General features: G+C 40.7%; 1 protein-coding gene across 1 annotated transcript in view; it reads left to right on the top strand.

Annotated features, from left to right (window-relative positions):
* arhgap32b (Rho GTPase activating protein 32b) overlaps window positions 1-24,726 on the top strand; it is a 128,384-nt gene that overhangs the window by 48,226 nt on the left and 55,432 nt on the right. The window contains exons 3-5 of the mRNA XM_085419941.1: window positions 15,041-15,146; window positions 19,675-19,769; window positions 20,000-20,084. Of these exons, the coding sequence (XP_085276067.1) occupies window positions 15,041-15,146; window positions 19,675-19,769; window positions 20,000-20,084 (286 nt within the window). The remainder of the gene's footprint in view (window positions 1-15,040; window positions 15,147-19,674; window positions 19,770-19,999; window positions 20,085-24,726) is intronic.

Raw genomic sequence — 24,726 nt, 5'->3', positions numbered from 1 at the left:
GAAGAAAATGCCATCTGATTCAGGATAACATCATTTGTCTCGTGACTATGGAAGTTAATCATGAGACAAGTTAAATCTTTGAATAGGAAACATAATGTTTGGATCTTGGGCAATGTGGTGACAAATGTCCTAATAAGAAAAAATAACTTTCCTATATGTAGCACATGTTGTACATACATGTCCAGACTCGAAAACAAGCATCTTAAAACTATATAGCGCAGAAGTCCCACCCACTTGCTTTTCAAACCTGGGTTTGCGAGGGGCAGCCAGTGAGAAGAAAACTGCCTTAAAGGGCACCAAGGCCCAGTATAAGATACATAGGAGTTATGTGTTAATTGGGAATCATGCAAAGCTGCTCCAGCAAATTCTAAAGAAATAAAGGTGCAGTTTGAAATGAGCAGAACACGTCCCCTTTAACAAACTCTTCCAAGTGAATTAATCAGAGAGGCTTCAAATTCAGATTTGGTTCGTGTCCTCTGAAGAGCGTTGCAATGCATCATTATGGAAATTGCGACTTTTCATTGAACAGTGTTTCATTGAACATTGTTGCCGTGGCAACATCCAGGCATACAATGTGCGGCCGTGTAAAAGAAAGTTGTTTTAACACAATTATACATTGTCCAATGTTCCTATGCTGAGAGAGACATTCTGTGTCGTAGGGCAACAGAAAGCCGACAGTAGATGTATTTCCACATGTGATGTGCAGCTTCGTAACAATTATGTAGATCCATTCACTCTTAATGTCTAAGAGTGAATGGATCTACATCAGCGGTCCCCAACCTTTTTTGCGCCACGGACCGGTTTATGCCCGACATTATTTTCTTTTCTAAATGTACTTGTATATTGTTCACATGTTGAAATAAATTACCAATCAATCAATCAATCAATTATTTTCACGGACCGGCCTTTAAGGTGTCGCGGATAAATACAACAAAATAAAACTAGTACCGGTACCGAAAAAAAGAAGATTTATTCATAACACACGTGAAAAGACCCAGGAAAACAGAGTTAACGATAAAAACGATAACAAAATAACGCTGAAAACCGATAAAAACCCTGAAAACCAGACATTTCACGCTTGAGCCTCAACTCTCGCGGCCCGGTACCAAACGACTCACGGACCGGTACCGGTCCGAGGCCCGGGGGTTGGGGACCGCTGATCTACATGACGCCAAAGCCCCTCAACTCTCTCACACTAATGAGCACAAAGGTACAAGGACCCAATCACTGGTGCTTGGAGATTTAAAATCTTTTAGTCCTTAGTCACTAGTCAGCAATAACCCAGGAAAATGCACTTTTTAAATTATGATTACATTTATTAAGAGAAATAAGCTGTCCAACCTACCTGGCTTTTTCTGAAAAAGTAGTTACCCCCTCACTTGTCCCAGACCTCTTTTACCTTGTCAACAGTCAGTGTTCATGACTCAACAGCAAGAAAGAGAATGGGAAAAAAATGGTATCCAAGGGAGAAAGCCACTGCTGGACTAACAGGATCATCTCACTTTTACCAAAAAACATCTTAATGATCCACAAGACTTTTTAAAGGTTTGCATTTCATTACATCTGTCATAAAACTAACACAGCATTTCATAAACTTGTGGTAGTGTAATATTCTGGGGCCGCTTCAGGACCTGAACAGCGTCCCATAATTGATGAAACCATAAATTCTGTTCTCTGAAAGGAGAATGTTTGGACCTTGAAATCAGCATGTCCACCTCTGAATTTAACATAAATAATAATATTGTAATAAAAATTACAAAGTGTGCCACTTATCGCAAAGTTCATATCTGACCCAACAGCATCATTATTCATATATATTCGTATATATCCACATACGTATCTTAGATTTTTAATAATATATGCTGCCCAGCAGCCACGCTACTCTTTAATGGTTGGTTAATGGTTATTACAGTCGAGCATTTATTCCATGCCCAGTTTTTGCTGAGCAACAGATATACTTAATCAATAGCAGAGAAATATTTATGGAGCCATCAAGACATATTTCAGTTGAGCATTGATAGCTGCTGACCCTGTAGTGCTGTTTAAAAGTACAGCTGGAGCACAACAACATGCCGGATCAGAGCTTCCCCTTCATAGGATGAAAACAGTTCATTAGTAACTGGTAGAAATATGTGGATGGAAGTCCCGTCTGTGATGCCATATGTAGGACAGATAAACTGCCTCACTGGGATGGCAGCTAAACTGCTGGCTGACTGGAGAGACTTCCAGCCTGTGGATGAGATCCAAAACATGCATAAGGTTGAAATCCTGTGCGCTGCCTACTGATGGATTCCACCCTGTTTGCTGTCTTTCTATCCATTTATTGCTGCTCTTTGCTTTCCCAGATTTTTTCCTTTTAAATGGGAAATGACATGCATCAGACTTTACTTTTGATCTGCTCAAAAGAACATTTTATTATTATTATTGTTATTATTGATATTTCATAGCCGGTCAGAGAAAAAAGCCCAGTTTTCTATTGAATTTTCACGTATTGATGCCCTGAATAGAACATGCCATTTTTCCAATTGAGGTTTTTTGTCAGGCACGTTAGTTTCCAGTTGATGCTCCACGGATTATCCAACCCAAAAAAGTATCAAAACTTTATAAAAAATGGTCTGGTCTTATTAACTTAATATCTAGAATTTTAGTTATTGTACATTATCAGGATGTTCTTTGTGACCAAGACGTGAGGTGATGCAAGAGTTAAAATGAAAAACCAGAGTGCATCAAACTATTTGCAACATGAAATGTATTTAACTTTGCTTTTGGAACCTTGGGAATCCTGTTTAACTTGGAGTTAGATGGGAATCTAAAATAAGGGAGGAAAATGACACCTGTGGAACCTGTTATATGCAGTAGCAGAAGAAATGCAAACTGATACCCCTGAAAACCACGTTGTTAGTTGTTAAACCAAGAGAAAAAAAAAACTAGTGGAATTTTTTTCTTCTTTCTGAGACAGAAAACCTATAAAATGTTTTAAACTGAGCAAATTATAAATGGACGAAGTCAGGAATTGGCCAAACAAATTCACCTCAAAATCCAAATCCATTTTGGAGCTGTGTGAAACCACTAATACATTTCCTCAGTAGTTGCTGATATGTGAGGTGCTTTGCTCCATGTATAACATTGCAAGCACAAAAAGTCAGTTTAGTTTGCTGGCTGATGTTAGCTGTGCTTGCAGGTTTTTTTCCATGTCGGTATCAACATCCCGGTGCAGAATGCGGTTACACCCTGCTTTGGATGCTTGCTTATATTTCAGTTTGATCTGATGAAGCTGATGTCCAGCTGCTTTGTTGTTTAAAAAAACAAAGCAAAACAAAAAGAGATCAAAGTAGTGTAGATGAGTGCTGGTTAACACGGCTATCATCTGTTTTCTAGCCCCCAACACGTTTACAACTGTCATTGTAACATCTACTGACAGAACATTAATAATGTCTCTGAGTTCCCACATTATGAACTGATCACCTGCATGTCTTTGGACTGTGGGAGGAAGCCAGGTTACCTGGAGAAAACACACAGGGAGACTTGCTGACCCCATACGGGAAAGCCCCCGCTCACAGTGAGGTGCCACTGCTAAGCACCACATCACTGTGCTGCCTCTTAGCATTCTTGTCAAATCCAAAATCAACCAAAATGCAGATTTTTGTCCTCTCATGAAGCTGAAAAATCTCCAGAGAGCACCACGAGTACCGAGTTCTGCCATTTTTTCGTAGACACAAAACAAACAAATGTTACTGTGTTGCCTGCATAGTTGTCAGGCTTTGGTGGCGCTACAGCAGTGTCTACATGACTGATTAAAAGTGTGATAATCAAACATGGTTTTAATGATGAAGCTGAATGATAACACTGATTGTTGGGCATTTCGGCACTGAACCCAGCAACGTCTTCACCGGTATTGAAAAAGGTGTAATATGATGTAATCATGGTAGTCGTGAGATGCAAGGGTTCTGTGCTTCAGTTTCACAGCTCCGCACCGGAGTTGTCAGAATCCCAGAGATCTCACTTCAGAGGCTTTATGGTGATCACATTCAGGCAATGATATGATGTGCTTCATGATAGAACTGTGAGATTCTGATAGCTCTGTTCACCTAAGGCGAATGCAGAGTTAGTCATATAAATGTCAGGAGGCCATACCTTCATCTGTCTTGAATAGGACGCAACCCTTTGTTTTTAAAGCATGTGCTTTCAGGTTTCATTCACCAAACAACTGAGTTATATTTACACATCGGCCTACCGGCAAATGCCCAATGGCCAGTCCAGCTGTGTTAACCTGCAACCAAATCTGCAGCTCCACACAGCAATGTTACGACTTGGATTATATCGTATAACTCGTAACTCTTATGCTAGCTCCCCCCTGTAGCCTACTGTCTGAAATACCCGACGGTTGCAATAATTCTTTAAGTGTTATTTTTTTGGTATTCTAATTTCACCGAAGTTTACTAAACTCAACAAACTTAATATTACTTACCGGGACATTTATTCTCTCCTCATTTTCTTTCGCCGAAAAATTGTTTCCTGCGGTGCCTCTTTCGCGCTTGGCTCTCCTACCTTTGCTAACATGATGCTCATAGTGCAAAAGCCGATGCTGCATTCACTTACACTCGGATATCTGAGCTTCACTGTGAAAACATAACCGTCCATTTGATATTTGATTGAATTTTATTGTTTTAGCTTCGGGGTGGCACCTGGGGTGGCCAGTCTGGTTGGGAGGGTGGTATTTTTTTTTTTTAGAGCTCTGGCAGTGCTCATCCTTTTCCACCTTGCACAAAGAAGCAGTCCTGATGATGGGTTAGGGACCTTCTTCAGCCCTGTCCAGCTCTTCTGGAGCTCTTCAGGAGGAATCGGACTACCTGTGCAACCTCTGTAGGGTTAGATATCGCCTCATGCTGTCAGTTGTGACATTGACCCTAGCTTGTAAACAACAGAAAATGTGAGTAGGGAAAAGTGTCAGTGGCCTCCACCTGTAAAGCCACTGCTGTTTCCCGGGGTTGTACCACTGTTGCCTCTGCAGAGCACCTGTTGCTAATTTTGTTAACACCAAAGCAGCTGAAAATGATTAACAACACCCTCTGCTACTCGGCTGCCCAGGACAATATCCTGCAAGTTAACGTGATGCTATACTCAGATTAAAATGTGTTTCTTTTCTTTTTTGGCTGTGTGTGTGTGTGTGTGTGTGTGTGTGTGTGCGCGTGTGCGTGTGCGTGTGCGTGTGCGTGTGCGTGCGTGCGTGCGTGCGTGCGTGCGTGCGTGCGGTTTTTAGTGAAATTTCAGCTCGGTTTCGGGATATTCAATCACTGAAAGGAAATGTATTAAAACAACAGTGGGGAACTAAAACTAGTTCCACCTCTGTGAGGGAGAGACTTCCTAAGCCTTTTATACATCTGAATATCTGAAATGTGAATACTGTTCCAGTACCAAAGATGATATAGACTCATTTATGCCTCTTGCCAGAGAAAACATTCCACTGTATATAAAACATAAAGAAATAGAAATTGCAGAGAGTTAAAACCTTTCGCTTCCTTTTTGATGGTAATTAGCCCAAAGGCTTAGGAAGTCTCTCTGCGTCACGGAGGTGGAACCAGTTTCAGTTCCCCACCGTTGTTTTCATTCATTCCCTTTCAGTGATTGAATGTCCCGAAACCGAGCTCGAATTTCACATAAAAATTTCTGGAGCCAGAGGCAGCTCCTAGAAGCTGGTTATGTTATATTGGATAGCCAGGCCCTGCCCAGCTGCTTCTCACGTTAAAGTACAGTATGTTGATTCACAGACTAATCAGTGTCCTAGCAAGTCTGTCTGTAATAGCGATGAAGTTGGCTGAGTTTTTAAATTGCACACTTTTAAAACACAAAGTCATGGAAGGAACCGAAAGAAACAACTGTCACCGTCAGTGCAATAAACTGCTTTCTTTCAGTTCTGGACGTGCTGATTCACTAGCTTATTCCTTGTGGATAAATTATTGACTTGAAATATCAATTTAAACTAAACAAATTCACTTAATTCTTGTGAGGCCGAACATGAGGCAGTATACTCCCTGCAGCCCCCATTTGCTATTTGCTGGATATCTCTTTCACCAAACCAGTGCCATGATATTCTCTGGAGGGTAATATTGGCAGTTCTAAAAGTGGCATGTATCCATGTGTGTTCAGTTCAGTACAGAAAACATGTTTATGCTCTTAAGAGTTGCTCTCATAAATAGTGATCAGAGCCACCCAAACTGGCATTACTAGTTGTTGTTGTGCTTTGTCTGTATTTATTCATGTCTCATCTCTGACTTTGTGCCGTTTACCTTTAGACTCGCCTTCATTTGCAAATTACTGCTCGTCAAGTGAGTGATTTCCGTCTTGTATGCATGAATATTTTTATTCATGCTTTCAAATGCTGTTCTGGACTCATTCTTTGTGAGTGACTCTCAGATCAATATGGAAATTACTCTCAAAGTTTAGTTGACCCCAAGTCCCAAAGGTACTACAGAACTGTAATGGAAGCATCTCAAATTCATTTCACAGCAGGAGAACAAGCCTAAACATTCAGTCATAAGCATTCACTCCAGCCAAAAGAAGAACAACAGATGGTGTCCCCACAGCGTCCAGTTGTCGTCGTCATAACCAACCATCACAGTCAATCAGTCAGTCTGGGATTACACAGAGAGACGACGCTATGATAGGAAAAAGCCACAATCAGTCTGAGGAAAACTCACTGACACCATGACAGGATTTAAGTGTTTTATTTGTCGTTCCTTACATCAGATCTGGCTTCACAGATTTGTTCTTTTGTCTTCTTTGACGCGTGTCACTCATTAATCAATTATATTTATTGGTTATACAATCATAGAATCTAAAACATTACATAGTCTTAGTTTTTCATTAATGAGTATTAGGGGGTATTCTGTTTGTTATGCGATGGTAAACAAAATATCTTCACGTTTTGGTCTCTTCAAATAACTTGAAGATGACACTTATTGCTCTGGTGTTACAGCCACAGCCCTCTAATAACTATTCAGCCAACCCTGTAATGTACATACTGGTGGCTTGTGTCTGCACAGCCTGGCCTGATTAGTTTTGCTAATTGCAAAGTCTGCTTCAGTAATGGCTCAGAGTGTTTATTAGTGGTGTAACCATTTTCTTTTCCACAGTTGTTTTATTGTCCTTTTCAAACCTCTGGGGAAAAAGGAAAAGCATGATGATAGTGGGCTAGACTCTCATTTTATAGCACAATGTTTAAAATACAAACTATAGATGTAGCCACAGTTTAGTGAAGTGCAGGTGTTGGTAAATGTTTTTGGTGTTTCTGTCTTGGCGCTGGACGTGATAAATGAACGGTGTGTCTGACTAACAGAGACGTACTGTAGGCTAATCTCAAGGTAGCACCTCCCCAAAGCAAACCCTGCTTTATCCTCTGTTATTCTAGTGAGACCACTATGCACAACATGATCCTCACGTTATATTCATAAGACTTGAAAATAGCAATTGAGACTCATCAGGAAAGGGTTTACTGAGCTTGTAGTTAATTTGCTGAACAGTAGATCTTTATGCAAATGGACTTTTTGCAGAGCTGCCCCATGCTTCCACGTTGGCTTCACTTTTCAGGCCCAGGAGCCACATCCATCTTTTAAATACAGTTTATGGTATTTGTCCACAGGACTTGGTTAACGAGGGCAGCACAGCATTTCCTGACAGCGAGGTCTGGGTTTGTATCCACCATCTGGCTGGGGTCTTTCTGTGGCGTTTGCGTGTTGTCCCTGTGTTTGCACGGGTTCTCTACGGATTCTCCGGTTTACGCCATTAGTCCAACAACATGCGCCGTTGGGTTAGGTTAAAATGACCACATGTGTGGTTGTGACTGCTATCTCTGTGTCTAGGGAGTAGCCTGCCCTGTGGTAGCTGTCATAGTCTCCAATGGAGCGTCCTCTTTATCTTCAAACTAGTATCTTCATTTGAAGGGTGAGACCTGCACCAGACGGACCTAAAAATGCATGAAAAACCACAGGATTTCTGTTCGTGGCTGAGGACATGTTGAGTCAGACATTCAGTGGCTCCAGTACTGAGGCAGCCTAATAGAGGAGAAATGAGAAAGTTGAGGTTCAGGATAAATGTGGGGAGAGATTCATGGCTTTCATTTTCAGAGCAAAAAACAAGCTGCTGTTGCTTTTCGTGGCGTAAAATTGTGATGCTGATGGAAATGCTGGAAAACTAGTCAAGACTGAAACTTTCACACAGTCTCGTATGTGGAGTTCGTTGCATTTGATCTTACACAATTGGAGAGAGAAAGATTTGACTCAGCAGGCCGGGAGCTTAGCAGAGGGAAGTTTTCTGTCAGTTTCTCCTCTTATCTGTTTTTGTGGCTGGGAAGAAGGTAGGCAGGAAAGCAGAGACGAGCGCTGTTCAAGATGAGCAAGCTTTTCTGGCTGCAGTCTTATAAGAATGTTTGACAGAGAAGCTGTGGAGGGCAGTCTCTTTCTTTTTACATGCAAACTCGGAGGCATTCTGAGAAGTCTGTGATTTCACTTCACTTTTGAACAGAAAAGGTGGCACTGGGCGAATAAAATGCACTAAAACGGTTGGCCTTTATCTGTGGTGTCTCAAAGTGCTTCACACTTTGTCAGTAGTTCCTCAGCCTTCCCTGATAAGTGCTGCTCAAAGCTTGTCATCATGCTCAGGCTGTGCGACAGTAGTCAAAAAATTCTGAAGGCCTTCTCACAAGTTATTTCATATCATTTACCGTGTGGCCAGCGAGCTGACTTTCAGGATAAATAACTGAAGTCAGGGAAGAGCCCAGATAATACTGGCCTGTCAGAGATACTTTGGTATTGGATTGGTGTGTCCAGTATACATGGGAATGCTGCTGTAATGTATAAACAGTGTCTCACACTCTATTTTTATTTTTAAATCTAATCCAATATATCCATATTCTCTCATCACCACCCAAGAACATCCAGTATTGGTTGTTTGTGGGATGAAACATTTCATGCAAACTGATTTGTTTGTAATCACATTTTTTTTTTTAAATAAAATATTTCTTTCCAAGAATGATGTGTGGACACATCTGCTATGTGCACTCACATACTTTCAGACTAAGACACTTTTAACAGCACATGTACGATGAGCTAGCATGATACTTTTCGTTGCCATGACAAATGGATTATACCTTCCCTCCATAACTTTATCAAACACTTTTACACAATCCAACCAAAGCTCTCGATGGCTCTGGTTCAGATTCAGCACTCTTTAGAAGAGAACTGTCACAGCAGTGTGTTTGGGCACAGCGCTCTAGTGTCTCCAGTAGAACAAATGTTAGTTGGATTTGGTTAGTATGGAAGGAAAGAAGCTCCGCTGACTGGGAGGCCCGACCGGAGGATGGAGATTAAAGAGCTGAAGAACATTCAAAGGGATTTCCCTTTATTTTAGAACTTTCCAGAATTACCTCTCACTAAATATTTAATCTTGCATTAAAGGAGGACGTGACATCACTGAGTCATGGAGTAGCTTTATTAGACTCTCCATCAAGGAGAACGTGGCATTTTGCCAATAAATAAAAGCCATAATACTTTCTGCTGGTTCTGTTCCAGTAGCCTCTCTTAAATTTATCAACCTAGTATATTGAATAATGCATAATGAGTCAAATGCAAAACGCCTGAAATAAAATAGAATAGAGTAGAATAGGCCTTTATTGTCATTGTACATGCATAACGAAACTGTGGGTGCTCCACACTATCAATGCTGGAATATACACTCAACAAAAATATAAACGCAACACCTTTGTTACTGCTCCCATTCCCCATGGGATGGACGTAGAGACCTAAAATTCATTCCAGATACAAAAAATGTTGTGGGCAGTCTGAGGTACACCTGTGCACTACTCATGATGTCAGATCAGCATCCTGATGTGGCACACCTGTGAGGTGGGATGGATTATCTCAATATGGCAGATGTGCCCACTACCACACATTTGGACTGATTTGTGACCACTGTTTGGGAGGGATGGTTATATTGTGTATCTGGAATGAATTTTAGGTCTCTACGTCCATCCCATGGGGAATGGGAGCAGTAACAAAGGTGTTGCGTTTATATTTTTGTTGAGTGTAATATAAGTAGCAAACAGCAAGAATAATTAGCAAACAGGAGAAATTAATACAATGAAGAGGGATATACAGTGGGGCAAAAAAGTATTTAGTCAGCCACCGATTGTGCAAGTTCCCCCACTTAAAATGATGACAGAAGTCAGTAATTTGCACCAGAGGTACACTTCAACTGTGAGAGACAGAATGTGAAAAAAAAATCCATGAATCCACATGGTAGGATTTGTAAAGAATTTATTCGTAAATCAGGGTGGAAAATAAGTATTTGGTCACCTCAAACAAGGAAAATCTCTGGCTCTCACAGACCTGTAACGTCTTCTGTAAGAAGCTTTTCTGTCCCCCACTCGTTACCTGTATGAATGGCACCTGTTTGAACTCATCATCTGTATAAAAGACACCTGTCCACAGCCTCAAACAGTCAGACTTCAAACTTCGCCATGGCCAAGACCAAAGAGCTTTCGAAGGACACCAGGAAAAGTATTGTAGACCTGCACCAGACTGGGAAGAGTGAATCTACAATAGGCAAGCAGCTTGGTGTGAAAAAATCAACTGTGGGAGCAATCATCAGAAAATGGAAGACATACAAGACCACTGATAATCTCCCTCGATCTGGGGCTCCACGCAAGATCTCATCCCGTGGGGTCAAAATGATCATGAGAACGGTGAGCAAAGATCCCAGAACCACACGGGGGGACCTGGTGAATGACCTGCAGAGAGCTGGGACCAAAGTAACAAAGGTCACCATCAGTAACACACTACAACGGCAGGGAATCAAATCCCGCAGTGCCAGACGTGTTCCGCTGCTGAAGCCAGTGCATGTCCAGGCCCGTCTGAAGTTTGCCAGAGAGCACATGGATGATACAGCAGAGGATTGGGAGAATGTCATGTGGTCAGATGAAACCAAAGTAGAACTTTTTGGTATAAACTCAACTCGTCGTGTTTGGAGGAAGAAGAATACTGAGTTGCATCCCAAGAACACCATACCTACTGTGAAGCATGGGGGTGGAAACATCATGCTATGGGGCTGTTTTTCTGCCAAGGGGACAGGACGACTGATCCGTGTTAAGGACAGAATGAATGGGGCCATGTATCGTGAGATTTTGAGCCAAAACCTTCTTCCATCAGTGAGAACTTTGAAGATGAAACGAGGCTGGGTCTTCCAACATGACAATGATCCAAAACACACCGCCCGGGCAACAAAGGAGTGGCTCCGTAAGAAGCATTTGAAAGTCCTGGAGTGGCCTAGCCAGTCTCCAGACCTCAACCCCATAGAAAATCTGTGGCGGGAGTTGAAAGTCCGTGTTGCTCGGCGACAGCCCCAAAACATCACTGCTCTCGAGAAGATCTGCATGGAGGAATGGGCCAAAATACCAGCTACTGTGTGTGCAAACCTGGTAAAGACCTATAGTAAACGTTTGACCTCTGTTATTGCCAACAAAGGTTATGTTACAAAGTATTGAGTTGTATTTTTGTTATTGACCAAATACTTATTTTCCACCCTGATTTACGAATAAATTCTTTACAAATCCTACCATGTGGATTCATGGATTTTTTTTTTCACATTCTGTCTCTCACAGTTGAAGTGTACCTCTGGTGCAAATTACTGACCTCTGTCATCATTTTAAGTGGGGGAACTTGCACAATCGGTGGCTGACTAAATACTTTTTTGCCCCACTGTAGATACAAAACAAAAATATATATACAAAATAAAGCGAGAGGCACATATTAGATGGTGCTTGGAAGTAGTCCAAAGAAAAGACTTCATCTGAATGGAGTCTGTGTGAGTGGCTTGAGTGATGAGTGTTACTAAGACCATGGCTCAGTTTGGTGAGGTGGGTGGGCAGAGTGGGGTGTGGGGGGATATAGTGTTTGTTAACAGTCCCAGGGGAAGAAGCTGTTTGTGAGTCTGGAAATGTGGGACCTGATTGACCTGAGGCGCCAACCAGAGGGTAGCGGGTCAAACAGGTGATAGGTGGGGTGCAAGGGGTCACCTGTGATGACCCTGGTTTTCCTGACACAGGAGGATCTGGAGATGGCCTCCAGGTTATTCTTCCTCAGGACACAGAGGACGTGCAGCCGCTGCTGGGCCTTCTTTACCAGGGTCAAGCATCATAAACCAGAGGACTTTGGTTTATTATGAGTAAAATCAGTTTAAGTCAGTTTCCTCACTTCAGGTCAATCAGCGCAGTGCAGTTACAGACAGCTATATCTCCCTGACCTGTTGTTCAGTCATGTCTAATCAAGGCTTTTTATTTCTCAGGCTTTTCAGCGAGGGTCTTTGCTAGGTTGACTGGCTTTATCGGGCCCACAGGGAATCAGGTCATATCTGTACTGATGAATGTTCAGGACCTTGTTTTGGATTTTGCTGCAGTTGGAATGAATAAAATGCTTTCACACTACTTTTGTTGACTGTTGAATGTGTCAGTTGGTATAGAGTGTGTTTATTGTTCAGTGGGTCTTAGCCCTGGTTTTAAATCTCTGACTCTACATTAAATTGTCAGGCAGAAGAAAAGCATCATACCTTGAGTGAATGATGAAGTAATTTACATGAAAAATTCTGTAAAAAGGTTTGGGAGTAAAGAGATGTAGTCATTGCTAAAGTTGGCTTCCGATATCTCGTCTCAGAGTCTCGAGCCCTTAAGTCCAATTATCTCAATGCAGAGATCTTGTCTCAGAGTTAGTTCGGTCTGTCATCTTGCAGCTGCTGCAGATCTTCCATTCTTCCCAAAACTGCCTTTTTTCCCCCTCTTTCAATTTCCTCTCTTGTCTACAATGGTTAAAACACATCCTTGAGGCAACTGTTTGTATGTGAATGAGTGAGAGTGTGTGTGTGTGTGTGTGTGTGCGAGAGACGGCTCTATGGAAACAAGGTCAGTTCAGACAGATGTCTCATCAACTTCAACTTGTTCTCTCAGAGTATTGCAAACTCATTTGCCCTCATCAAATTATCCACTGTTCATGTCATGTTTCATTTCCTGACTGTTACATTCGAGATGCCTCGAACTGGACCCTGCAATCCATACATATTAAGTTTATAGTCATGGACAAGTGATAAATCCTCTTTTAAGGATCAGCATTTTATGTTCTGCAGTTTAATAGGTTTAAAATGACACTTCCAGACATTTATTGAAAATAAACCCAAGCTTCACATCCTTTTGATTACTGGATATAAATGATTAAAGCATAATAAGTGATTCGTTTTAGTGTCTAAATACAGTATTTTGCCTTCTGGCATTCCACACAGTTGTGAACAATTCAACTGATACATTTGTTTAGTACCTGAGGCACTGATCTCAAAGTATACGAAACTGAACATGCTTACATATGAACTTACTTCTTCACACACCCAAATAACCCAGAACATAAGGAAATAATAAAAAAAAAAATAAAAAAAAGCAAACAAAAAAACTACATCTTATGCAAAAGGTACAGTCTGATGGGAGACTCTAAGGTCGTTGGATGTTGCTAGGATAGTAGTCTGTAGGATAACTTTGAAGTGAAGTTCAGTGAGCTCCTGTCCTGAAGAGCACCACAGATGTGATGTTTGGGAGGATCTATGGTACTGCATGGGGAAGTCAAATAAACAAACTGGTACCCAAAAAGTTGATTCTGTGTACCTGGACGCAGCGCTTTCAGTGGGAGAAACATGTCCACCCCAAGGATCTGCTCTGCCAGCACAGACAGAGTAAAATAGAGTGCCAGAAGGATTACCATGATTTATACGTTGGGGGAACCAAACAACCTCTGGCTAAGCGGATGGCACAACATAGAGCTAACTTTTCATGCCAGGATGAGGATGTGCAGGGAGGAACACTGGTTTGATTGGGAAGTCAAGGGGGACATTTCTTTCAGTGTCATGATTGCAGCAGTTCCCCAACTCTCTGTGAATGGTACTCAGCCATTGATCCAATGGTCATCAGAATCAGAAAGGGTTTTATTGCCAAATGTTGAGCGGGTTTACAACATTAGGAAATTGCTGCGGTGCTTCAGTGCAAACATACTGTTATAAATACTGTTATAAATTAAGCTTAAATAGACATGAAAATAAAAATGAGAATAAGAATTAAAAGTGCTAAGTAGATAGATAGATATATACATGAGTGCATGACAATTTGCATTAATAACCAAGAAATTGAAGTCATGGCCCATTGTTCGTCAGTGGTGCTAGTGTTCTGCAGTAGAATTTTGTAAACGTAGTAATTGTTGTAGAGCTTGTATTTAAAAAAATAAAAAATAGAAAGAAATGTTATTGTAATTAACCCCATTGAAGAGAGTTGGGTTTTGGTTATTGATAGTTTTCTTTTATTAAAACTTGTGACACGTAAAGAACTGTAAGTGTGAAGAGTGCTCGGTTATTACAGCTCACCTCGGTATGCTCCACAGAGCTGGTAGCACTGTGCAAAAGATTTGAGCCCACCCCGTTTTGTTTTTTTTTTTTGAAAAAAATATTTCGTTATATTTTAATGCAAATATAGTATCTCTGGTTCAACTTGTCTTTAGTATGCATAGAGGTGGTCAGCATACTAGTACAGGAGTCTATAACCATCCGTAAAACCCAGCCTGTGTCGTACCAGTGGTGATGGGAATCTTGTCAAAATTTGATGGAATTATGAAGGTAGAAAGTGGACTTTGATCCACCATGTAATACCATCTGGAAAGCGTCTGATTGGCAGTGTCTTTGTTTTTCAGTATGACAATAATCCCAAACGTATTATTTTATATTTTCCTAGCAAAATATAAAGGAATAAAGCTATGTATTAGATTTAAATGCATTGAAAAGCAACATTTGGGATTCTATTTATTCACTCGTACTGGATAAATTCATATTTCATGAAGTTGAGATCGTTATACCAGGCATTTGGCATAGCACTTTCACATATATACATACACTAAGAGTGATACTGTGATAGTCCAGTGTGTGCCATTTGAGTTCTAAGCTTCTGTTTGTGTGTGTCTGGCTGCAGGGGTCTGAGACCTGGACGTCATCTGGAGGACGACGACCTTGTGCCTGAACTGGCTCACATCCATCCCAGAGAGAGACCAGACTGGGAGGAAACCATCAGTGCCATGGTGAGAAACACTTGACTTTTTTTAACATGGATTTTTAATTAGAAGCATCATCCATCTTTTCTTTTTCTTCTTTTTTCTTTCTTTCTTTTTTTTTTAAACCTACCCACTTATGCTCAGAGTGAGCTGCTTGAAATATCACCCTGTGGCTGGGTGACTCCCCCTCGCTGGGTGATGGTAACAGGGTGTTAAAGAACCGTTATAAACCAGGTTAATAGTGCTTGCTTGTCAGTGAGTACTACATCTAGAAAGAAATGTGGCCTGTGAAAGTAATCTGATGCAATCTTTTTTCCAAGGAGTATGTACGTGTTCCTCATTCCTTCATTCTGATGGGACTTTAAGTTTGTGTGTGTGTGTGTGTGTGTGTGTGTGTGTGTGTGTGTGTGTGTGTTTTGTTTCCTTTTGTTTTTTAAATGCACTAAGACACAATTTCCTGTATTCCTGTATTCAGACTGTTCCAGATAAGGAGAATATACCTTTAACCAGTAAATGAAAAATGGATTAAGATTCTTACATCAAGCAGGCTTATCACTGTAACGTTCTGCTGATTGTTGATTGTTGATGGTAGAATATTCGGGAGGGAAGAAATGTCATAAACTGGCTTGTTGCAACAGTGGCATCCTGTTATAGTACGACAGTGAAATTCAGCGACAGTGAAATTCAATATATTTGTATACATTTAATGCAGGACTGTCAGTTTCTACCATCAGTTCAGCTCCATCAACAAAATACATCATTAGTATTTGCAAACATTAAAAAAGCTTTGAAGAAAAAGGGAACCAAAATCCAGGTATCTGAGGTCCAGATGACTCCAGCCTGCAGGGGAAATTGTGCACCTTTCACTTTTGCCATGCATTTGTGTCGCCAGCTCATTTTGCTGTGTTTGTCAAATGTGATCTATGTAAAACCTTTAAGTTGAACTTATTGTTTTGTCCTGTGATCACCGCACTTCAGTAAAGTCAGTCATTCCTGACACGTCTGATCCATGATCCAGTGAGAACACCTCCCCACCCTGTCGGCTTGTTTGTTGCCTGTCACTTCCTTATCAGTCTGTTTTTAAGCCACTGGGCCGATGACATGTCTGTCTCTCGTATTGAAAACTGTCTCTCTTTTGCTCCCAAAAGCCTGCTGAACCTTAATGCAGACTGTTGGTGTTCTAAACCTACCACACTCCAAGCTCTTCGCACAGATCGGTCATGTACAGATCGGTCTGATTATTTCATCTCTCCGTGCTCGTCCCATTCACCAGACGCCATTCATTCATTATTTCCTTTCCTCTTATTTAGTTCGGGTCTTGCTTCCTGCATCGGCAGCACCGTGAAAATGAGGCCGTCTCCATGGTAACATGTCGAGCCACCCGTGGTTGGCGCGTGGTTGGAGCGGTATCACGACTGCTCATTTCGATCGGGCAACAGAGAGGAAGAGAAACAGCAAGAGAAATCTGAGCAACCTATTGAATATTATTTAGAGAGGCGGTGCTTTTAATACTGCGTGTGTGCGATTGTTTGCTCAGTTTGCGATACGGCTGTGTCCACTGGGGCACTATGCATCATTTATGTCTCCAGTGGTTGGAAGACATGATGAAAAGAAGTGTGAACAACTTGGTGTAAGCTGTCACACCAACGCCCTGGTGCACTGTGTAGGCTAGATCATATTCTAGTAGAACAAAACCCGCACGCACCCGTGCAACGTGATCATCATCAGCAACTTAAATACCTGCAGTCTACATGACATGCAACATTCCTATTTTAGCAACGATACAAGATAATTCGGTTCGTTTTTTATTTTATTTTATTTAGATTTTATTTTGTCTTACCAACAAGCACTTGTTTATGTTCAGATACAGAGTGTTTGTCTGTAGTGGTAAAAAAGTTACAACTGTAATTGTAGCGAGTGATGTAGCTTTAAAATGAAATCAAAAAACGATGTTAGTAGCTCACAACCCCCCCCCCCCCATTAAATCTTCATGTGATGCAGAAACGCAGCTCTGGCTGTTTGATGTGTCCGGGCTTCTTGTTGTGTATGTAAAACGCAAGGCATGATATCGCCCAATGAGAACACAGTGAGTTTATACATGTCGTCAGAGCTGTGAAAATGAGAACTGTGACAGGCACAATACTGTGTTTTGCATTAGCACTGTGAAACGATGAGATTATCACCACGTTTTGTGTGGCAGATGACTGAAAAACAAAGGTACTAAGTATTTTATCGCTGTTCAATTCATAGTAGGATGCAAGAGGGTAGATGTAAGTGTGTAGTAAGCTTTATTACCAAATAGGACTAATCATTGCAGCCAGCTCACTGATGGTTAAACAAAAACTGTAGTAACCAATATAACCACCTTCTCACTGGCAGCATAACTTGAGAGAGCAAATTTAATCCTGCTGTACAGAAACAGCTACAAGTGCTCCATCTTTCACCTCTACCTGGGCCCATTTAGCACCTGGAATAGAGGTGGTGCAGAAAGTCTCAGTGGTCTGACCGCATATGCAAAGCACCGTACCTGTCAGCGGCTGTGGTGAGGTTACAAGCTGAATGAATGAAGCTTTCACAGTTCTGTAACCTTGCCTAAGTCATGTTCCTGTTTTCTTACACAGCTTCACAGCGAGTAAATCCACTGATTAAAATCTGCTTGCACTAAAGTAGATTCCCCAGACTCTTACCACATCTGCTTTTGATTTTCAGTCTAATTTAAGCTAAATGATGCGAATGGCTTTATTTTTGAACACGATAACAACCAGAGTGAGTGGCTGTCGGTGAATCTGTGTGGGGAGTGGTCTTTTAGTCAGAGACTGCAGAAATGCTTCTCAACCAACTGTGCCTGATGCTTTTAGATGTTCAACATAGTTTCCAAGTCAAACTGTTGTTGTTATTGTTCATAATGCTCAGATTCTTCCATCTTATGTATAAGAATTAAATGACTAAAAATAACAGTTCCTGACTTGATTCCTGCTACTGAGCATGAGTTAAAAATCAGTCGGTTCTGGAATAATCTTCATACAAAAACAGGACTGACTGTGATATTTTAAGTCTGCACAGTACACACTATGGACTGAACGCTGTTTCATAACATGTGTAAGTGTGCAAAGACCTTGAAACACTCCCTCGGCTTGTCCATTAACCACATGTATGTGAGGCATTCATGACATTACTATACATTTAAATTAGGGATACACAAATGTAGCTTTTTCCAGCACTAATATGCTACAGATGTCTGCCAGGCTGCATTTAAGTGTTGCTTTCGAAAATAAAATGTAATCTATGTAATGTAATAAAATGAATCTAGTAATTATTAGTAAAATAATAATAACAACAATAATAATAATAACAATAGAGTGAAGATCCAATTTTGATTGATCTCCTTTATTTGCAGTCATGTTATTTCAGCTCGGTGTGAGAGGAGGATTTGCGTCATACTGCTGTTATTTACAGTCATCCTTACACACATTGTAAAGCTGACAAGAGAAGTGAAATATTTATCAAGGTGGCAGCAGGTTATGTTATAGGAAGTGCAATAAAAGCTTCGGAATCAAACATAACAAGAATGAGAATGAGAGAGAGAAGAAAACAAAAAAGCCTTGTTGTTGATGAAGCTGCTCAGCTGTCAGCTGACCACAGTCTGCAGTTTAGTCAAATATTATTGCAAAGCATATAAAGAAAAGCTGTTGGTGATGGAGGCGTGAAGTATCTTCACGCTGCTGTTGCTTGACTGTTAACTTCCTCCATGCTAAGTTAGCGTTTCCGCTACCAGCTGAGACGCTGCTGCTCACGGCTGGCGTGGTAAACACTGAACAGAACTACAACAATCACCCTCGTAGATGTGCCCATTTTCACCCATCAGGCCCTAGTTGGCATGTGTACAGGTATTCTTCAGACATCTTTAACACTTGTGTTTTCTGCTCTTGGCTCTGTATGATGTGAGTGAGGGGATATCCCTAATAAAACTATTCTGACTGTGAGAATAGAAAAGCCCTCCCACATGCTGTTCAAACCTTCTGCAGCAAATCAGAAGAAAGCTGGCTTAAAGGAAGACGGGCTTGTTTTAGAGGGTGAATTGAGATAAATAAGGATTAATGTGTCCTGTGAATCATGCAGAATTACTCTGCCAGAGTCTGAGAATAAAAAATATGAAGTTTAAAACAGCAAACGGAAAGTGCACATATGAAGCAATTCAGAGACCAGGATGAGCTGGGAGAAAATAATAATTCTCAAAGGAATCATACTGTTGTCCAGTCAACTAACAAGCTGCACACGTGTCAGTCAGCAGGATCAGCAGGGCTCAGCTCATCCAAACACATTAGATGGAGTCAAACAGCATATTGCTGTACAGCACTGGTTACACAAGGCTGTTAGGATTTTTGGAAAGTCATTACCTGATCTGATCTAAGCAAACTGGTGCTACACATAAACCTAATTAACTGAATGATGTGCAGTTGTATGAATTAGCTGGCTCCGCTCATTAAATCGATGCTTTGGATCGGACTGGAAGTGTGAGCTCTCATGTTTGTGTGCTTTGTTTTGGTTTTTTTAGGCAAGGAGTGCTGAGATCCCTGAGCTGAGGACTGAGCCCCTCATGCGCTCATGCAGCAGCAGCACAGCCAGCATGAAGGTCAAGAATGTCAAGAAGTGAGTGGGCACGTGGACACACAAACTCACAGCTCTCACATTTCTCCTCTGTCCCTTTCTGATATCGCTCCAAACTGGCTGTTTATCGAGTCTGTTTCTGTGCCTGCCTCGTGCTTTCGCTCCCTCTGTTTGCATTGCCCTCGGCTTTTTCTGCTAATCATACACACTCCAAGCTGTTACCATATGAAGAGAATGAAGTGCTAACCAAACTGTGTGTGTTGCATTTGCAGACTTTGCTTCACCAAGGGCCATTTCCCAAAACTGGCAGAGTGTGCTCATTTCCACTATGAAAATGTGGACTTTGGTACAATTCAGGTACAGTCTTGAAGCTTTTTGATTCCTTCTCTTGAATTTCTTAATGCTTTACAAACACCTGGTGTGAGAAAGGGTTAAAGCTGGTGCGGCATGTGTGCATCAGTAGCATGGCTTTTAAAAACTTTGATTGGGATTATGAGTTTAAAATTACAGCGCCACAAATGTCAGCGATGTTGTGGATGAACCTTTGCACAGCTTATTGAAAAATACTCGCTCTCACTGAGAAGAAATTGGCTGATGATATTTGTAAAGACTGAATGAAGCAGGACTTCTCCACATGATGTCAGGTAGAACTTTTTTGCCATTGATGCATGGAGATTGTTGGTGTTTGCTATGGTTTCCTGGTTCCTTAAATGCCCCATTTTGCTAATATAATATAAATATAAGATCTTTAAAAAGTTTTCTTCTACCACAGTCTCTCCTGGAGATTCCTCCACATAGCTCCCTCATGTCTTTGCCTTTATTAACCTTAGTGGCTGTTGAGTCCCAAGCTGAGTCACAACTTGCTTTGCCAGCAGTTGTCTTTGCAGTCTGTTTTGATGTTTTTAAAAGTCCCCCCCATGCTTTAAAATATCCAAACTAGGAACTGTGAACCAAGTGTTTTTTAATCCCACCTGCACCCTGGTTAAATATTTGAATTGTTTGTTACACTTTCTGTGTGGAAAAGGATTTTTTTTTTAACTAGTTAAAAACAAAAAAAATCAAATGGGAATGCCTGAGTAACTCAGTGAAAAGCCTGTGCCCCTGTAGTACAGGTATGTCTGATATTTCATTTGATTATTTTATTTTACTGTATTTTTTGGACCATAAAGCGCACCGGATTATAAGGCGCATTAAGCGAAACAAAACAGTCAGATAAGTCAAACTTTACTCAACTCATTCTTCTTGCTTCCTCCACTTCTGTACCATTGATTCATTAATGTTGAATTCTCTGGCAGCTGCTCTATTCCCATGTTGTTGCAGTATATTAATGACTAACCTTGTGTTGTGGATCGATTATCTCAGTTGTTCTCCTGACTGAAGTTTGGCCCGTGTATAGCATCCTGCTATGCAATTGCATTTGTCCCTGACCATCAGGAACCTTCACGTTAACTTTTATCGAGTGGGGAAAAAAGTTAGCGTTCATCCTCCAGCTTCACTGTGTTTATGTTATGCTAACATAGCTGTGTAGCTAGCGATCACGTAGCACATCATTATATACCAGCTAGCCCAACTTCAGTAACCCTGCAAACGTCACTGCTGTTTAGTTTTCTGTCTTCATTTATGTTGGAAGTGATAGCAGAGCTGTACGTTTGAATTTCTTCAGAAATCTCTGTCAGAACATGCTATTTCATGTTTAGGTGGAAGCTAGCAAGCTAACTTCCTGCGAACTTCTAACTCAGTTAAATTTAATAAATTCTGTTTTCATGGATGCCTGGATGTTAAACTTCATTGTTACACCTGGTAAAGCAGCAACACTGATCATTTTATTAAAGATGAAAGAATTTAGACAGTTTTTAACTCTCAGTGATGCTGCAGTGTTCGTTTGTTTTTGGGACCTGAAGTGGGCGGAGTTTCGGACCAAGATTACTCCGTGAGGCTCCTGACTACAGTAGTCATAATGCTCCGACAACCCATCAAGCCGTGTGGCTTTGTAGGTTAGCAAAGTAATACTAAAACATTTTTGACAGATTCTTGTGCGTCATGTACCACATAAAATCGGTTCAAGGTCAGTAAGCACAACCAGAATTTAACATAAGGCGCACTGATGATTTTTGAGAAAATGAAAGGATTTTAAGTGCGCCTTATAGTGCGGAAAGTAGTTTATTTTAGTTTTACCAAACATTTATTCACTGATCTTTTAAATGTTTAATTTTGAAGTTGTGCTTTACGTTTGTGAAAGATGATGATGTTCAGCACCACAGTGCAGTAAATACAGCTGATCTCTGACTCTTACTTTGGTGACTGGTGGGGTTGTGAGGTTAAAATATCTATCTTATGAATCCTTAAACACATTGTCAAGAGGAACTGTGCTGCAGTCAACTGTAGTGAGAGCTTTTTTTTACCCAGCCAGTCTTGTCATTACTACAAGAAGCCAGTAGGGGTCACCAGTCAGCTAAATCGGGTTTGATTTAGCTGACTATTGCTATAGCTGACTATCCCACTGCTATTGCAACGGCAGAGTGAGAGTTTGCTGTGTTGTATTTTACGTGCAGGTCATTTGTTGATCTAACTCCACCCGTCCACTCATTGTATACATCTCAAGCTAATTTAAATTGTCTACAGCCAGTAGATTGGTTGTCCTTTTGTTTGGCCAGCTGATCCTTTCCTGGTTTTCATATGCCTTTAAGTAGCCTTGTGTCTTTGTGTTGCCTCCTGTGTACTTTTAGTATTCAGTGCAGCTCCTGCCTCTTCTTCTGAGCCAGCTGAACCCCAGTGGAAACTCATGTCTTCTGTGTTTGCTTAGGGATTAATTATTTGCTATTTGTTCGCCTCAACCAAACATGTTTGCTTGTTTAATGAATTGGTCACAACTGCATTCTATTTACTTGCTCCCTAATGATTCTGACACGGCATAAATAGTAAAGCTTTTTATAAATGATAAGTGAGAATGTTGATGCCCAAGAAATCATTCAGGGTGTTTCATAGACACGCTGCTGCACATTTTTACATCTTCTTCACAGATTCTATGAACAGCACAGATTTTCACATTAACTATATTTCATTTTTCCTTATGCATCTCCACCATTGAAGTGAAAAAATCCCAAATAAATAGTAATGTATGTGGAGCAGGTCCAGTGAGGTTTTATGTTTCCTCTGTGCTGGACTGAGGCAGGGTAGGACTTAGGTTCAGCTTTGGAATTGGGCCTTCTGCTGGAATACTTATTCCATTATTCCATTATTATTATTTCACTTCCATAATAAAAATCTTTGCCAGAGGAGAATGTGAGTCACACAAAGTTTTGTTGTGGAAAAATAATAATGGCACAGTCCCACAAGCCCTGAGAGCACCACTTACGTGGCAGTCCTTTTCTTATGATGCTGGTTTTGTAGATGGAACGTTTAACTGACAGACTGTCAGTCGTTCTGGCAAAGATGGAGACATGGCTTAACCTTTACTTTCAAAGTCTTTTAAATCTTCTCTGTGGCTGCTCACAGAGTGGTCTGTTCATTACATTTTAATGTGTCCGTGTGCTCTGTGTTGATTCACTGTTTGCTCCGTTTTGACACAAAGAAGTGGCATTACTGGTCACATGTTTGGGGTTTTCAGCCAGTCGTGCTGCTGATGAAGTGCTGTTCTGATGTAATCGTAAAAGAGGCCGTTTCAGACATATTATTTTTGGAGATTTGGTTAATGACAAGTGCTGAATAGTGTATGCACACTTGAGTGCAGCCAGCTACACATTTTTGTGTCGATTTGGGTTTTAAAAAGCCAAAATGATGCGATGCAGTCTTACACTTTAATCAATTCAGATTCAGACTATAAAAAATGAAAACAATATCATGCATTGCTTTTGTCCTCAGAGGGTTTCTTTGCAGTGTATTGACAACTGTGACCTGCTGTGAAATTTAGTCCAGACATCGTATTCCTCAGAGGAAGAATCTGGTTTAAATGTTAAATAAATGAAAACAAAAGCATAACCTTACAGTGGTGTTGACAAAGTAAGGTTCTTCCAACCTTCTTCTGTCTGACTGTACCTTAACAAGACTTCCAAATTAATCTAGTGCAGAACTTTTTGCTTATTTAGTTGCTTTGATGTTAGAGAAACTTGTTGCCTTAAAATACTGTTGCTCTAAAAAGATTTGCAGGCCATACAGAAAGGATCTAATGACAGCAGCTTTTCCTTTTTGTACATTCTATGCTGTTACAAATCTGAATAGAGTCACTCCAAAAAGACTATAATTGATTTGATGATGGTGCTGTGACATCAGACACAAATGCATCACAAATGATCTTTGGAAAATATAAAAAAAATCTTTTTATCTTGACAGCTGTTCGAGACTAAATACTATTATGCCTAATTTTTGCACTTCTGAAAGCATTTAAAAACAATGGCACTAGATAGAAGGTTGTTACTAACTGACAGCTGACACTTCAATGCTACACTATATGAACAAAGAATAGTATATTTAGGTTTTTCTACAAATATCTATGACATTTGTCTGAGCTTATTTTCCAACGAGGTCATTTGTGGCATTTCTCTAAGAAATACGTTTGATTGTGGTTCTTATGTGAAGCCACAGGTGGTTCAGAATAGGTTTTACTTAAAGAAAGGAATCCTGGAACGTATCCCAGCTGTCATAGAGTGAGAGGTGGGGTACATCATGGACAGGTGACTGGCCTGTTGCAGAGTTTTCATCTGGATTATGATAAATGTGAATGTTTTATTTCATCACTTAGGGTGCCAACATTCAAAAACATCTTTTTTTTCCCCCCTCTATGTCTAACACATGTAGTAGTAGTAGTGGTAGTAATAATAAGGACTAAATCTGTGACCTTAGCTACATCCTGGCGCCCTGTGGCTGCACAGTCATGTATGAGTTTGATTTGGCAGACATTGATGTTTTGGAGCAAACAGAAGCAGGAGTGATGGCTCCAAGTAGGACTCTTGTTTGTTTCTCTGCAGCTCTCATTAGGATGAGTAAGCCTTCCTTTCTTTTA

This window comes from Rhamphochromis longiceps, linkage group LG10 (assembly GCF_057381845.1).
Source record: "Rhamphochromis longiceps isolate RC_006_pf linkage group LG10, R_longiceps_female_GT1.1, whole genome shotgun sequence".
Taxonomy (NCBI): Eukaryota; Metazoa; Chordata; class Actinopteri; order Cichliformes; family Cichlidae; genus Rhamphochromis; species Rhamphochromis longiceps.
Note: the sequence above shows the minus strand (reverse complement) of the source record. Positions and strands in the feature narration are given on the sequence as shown.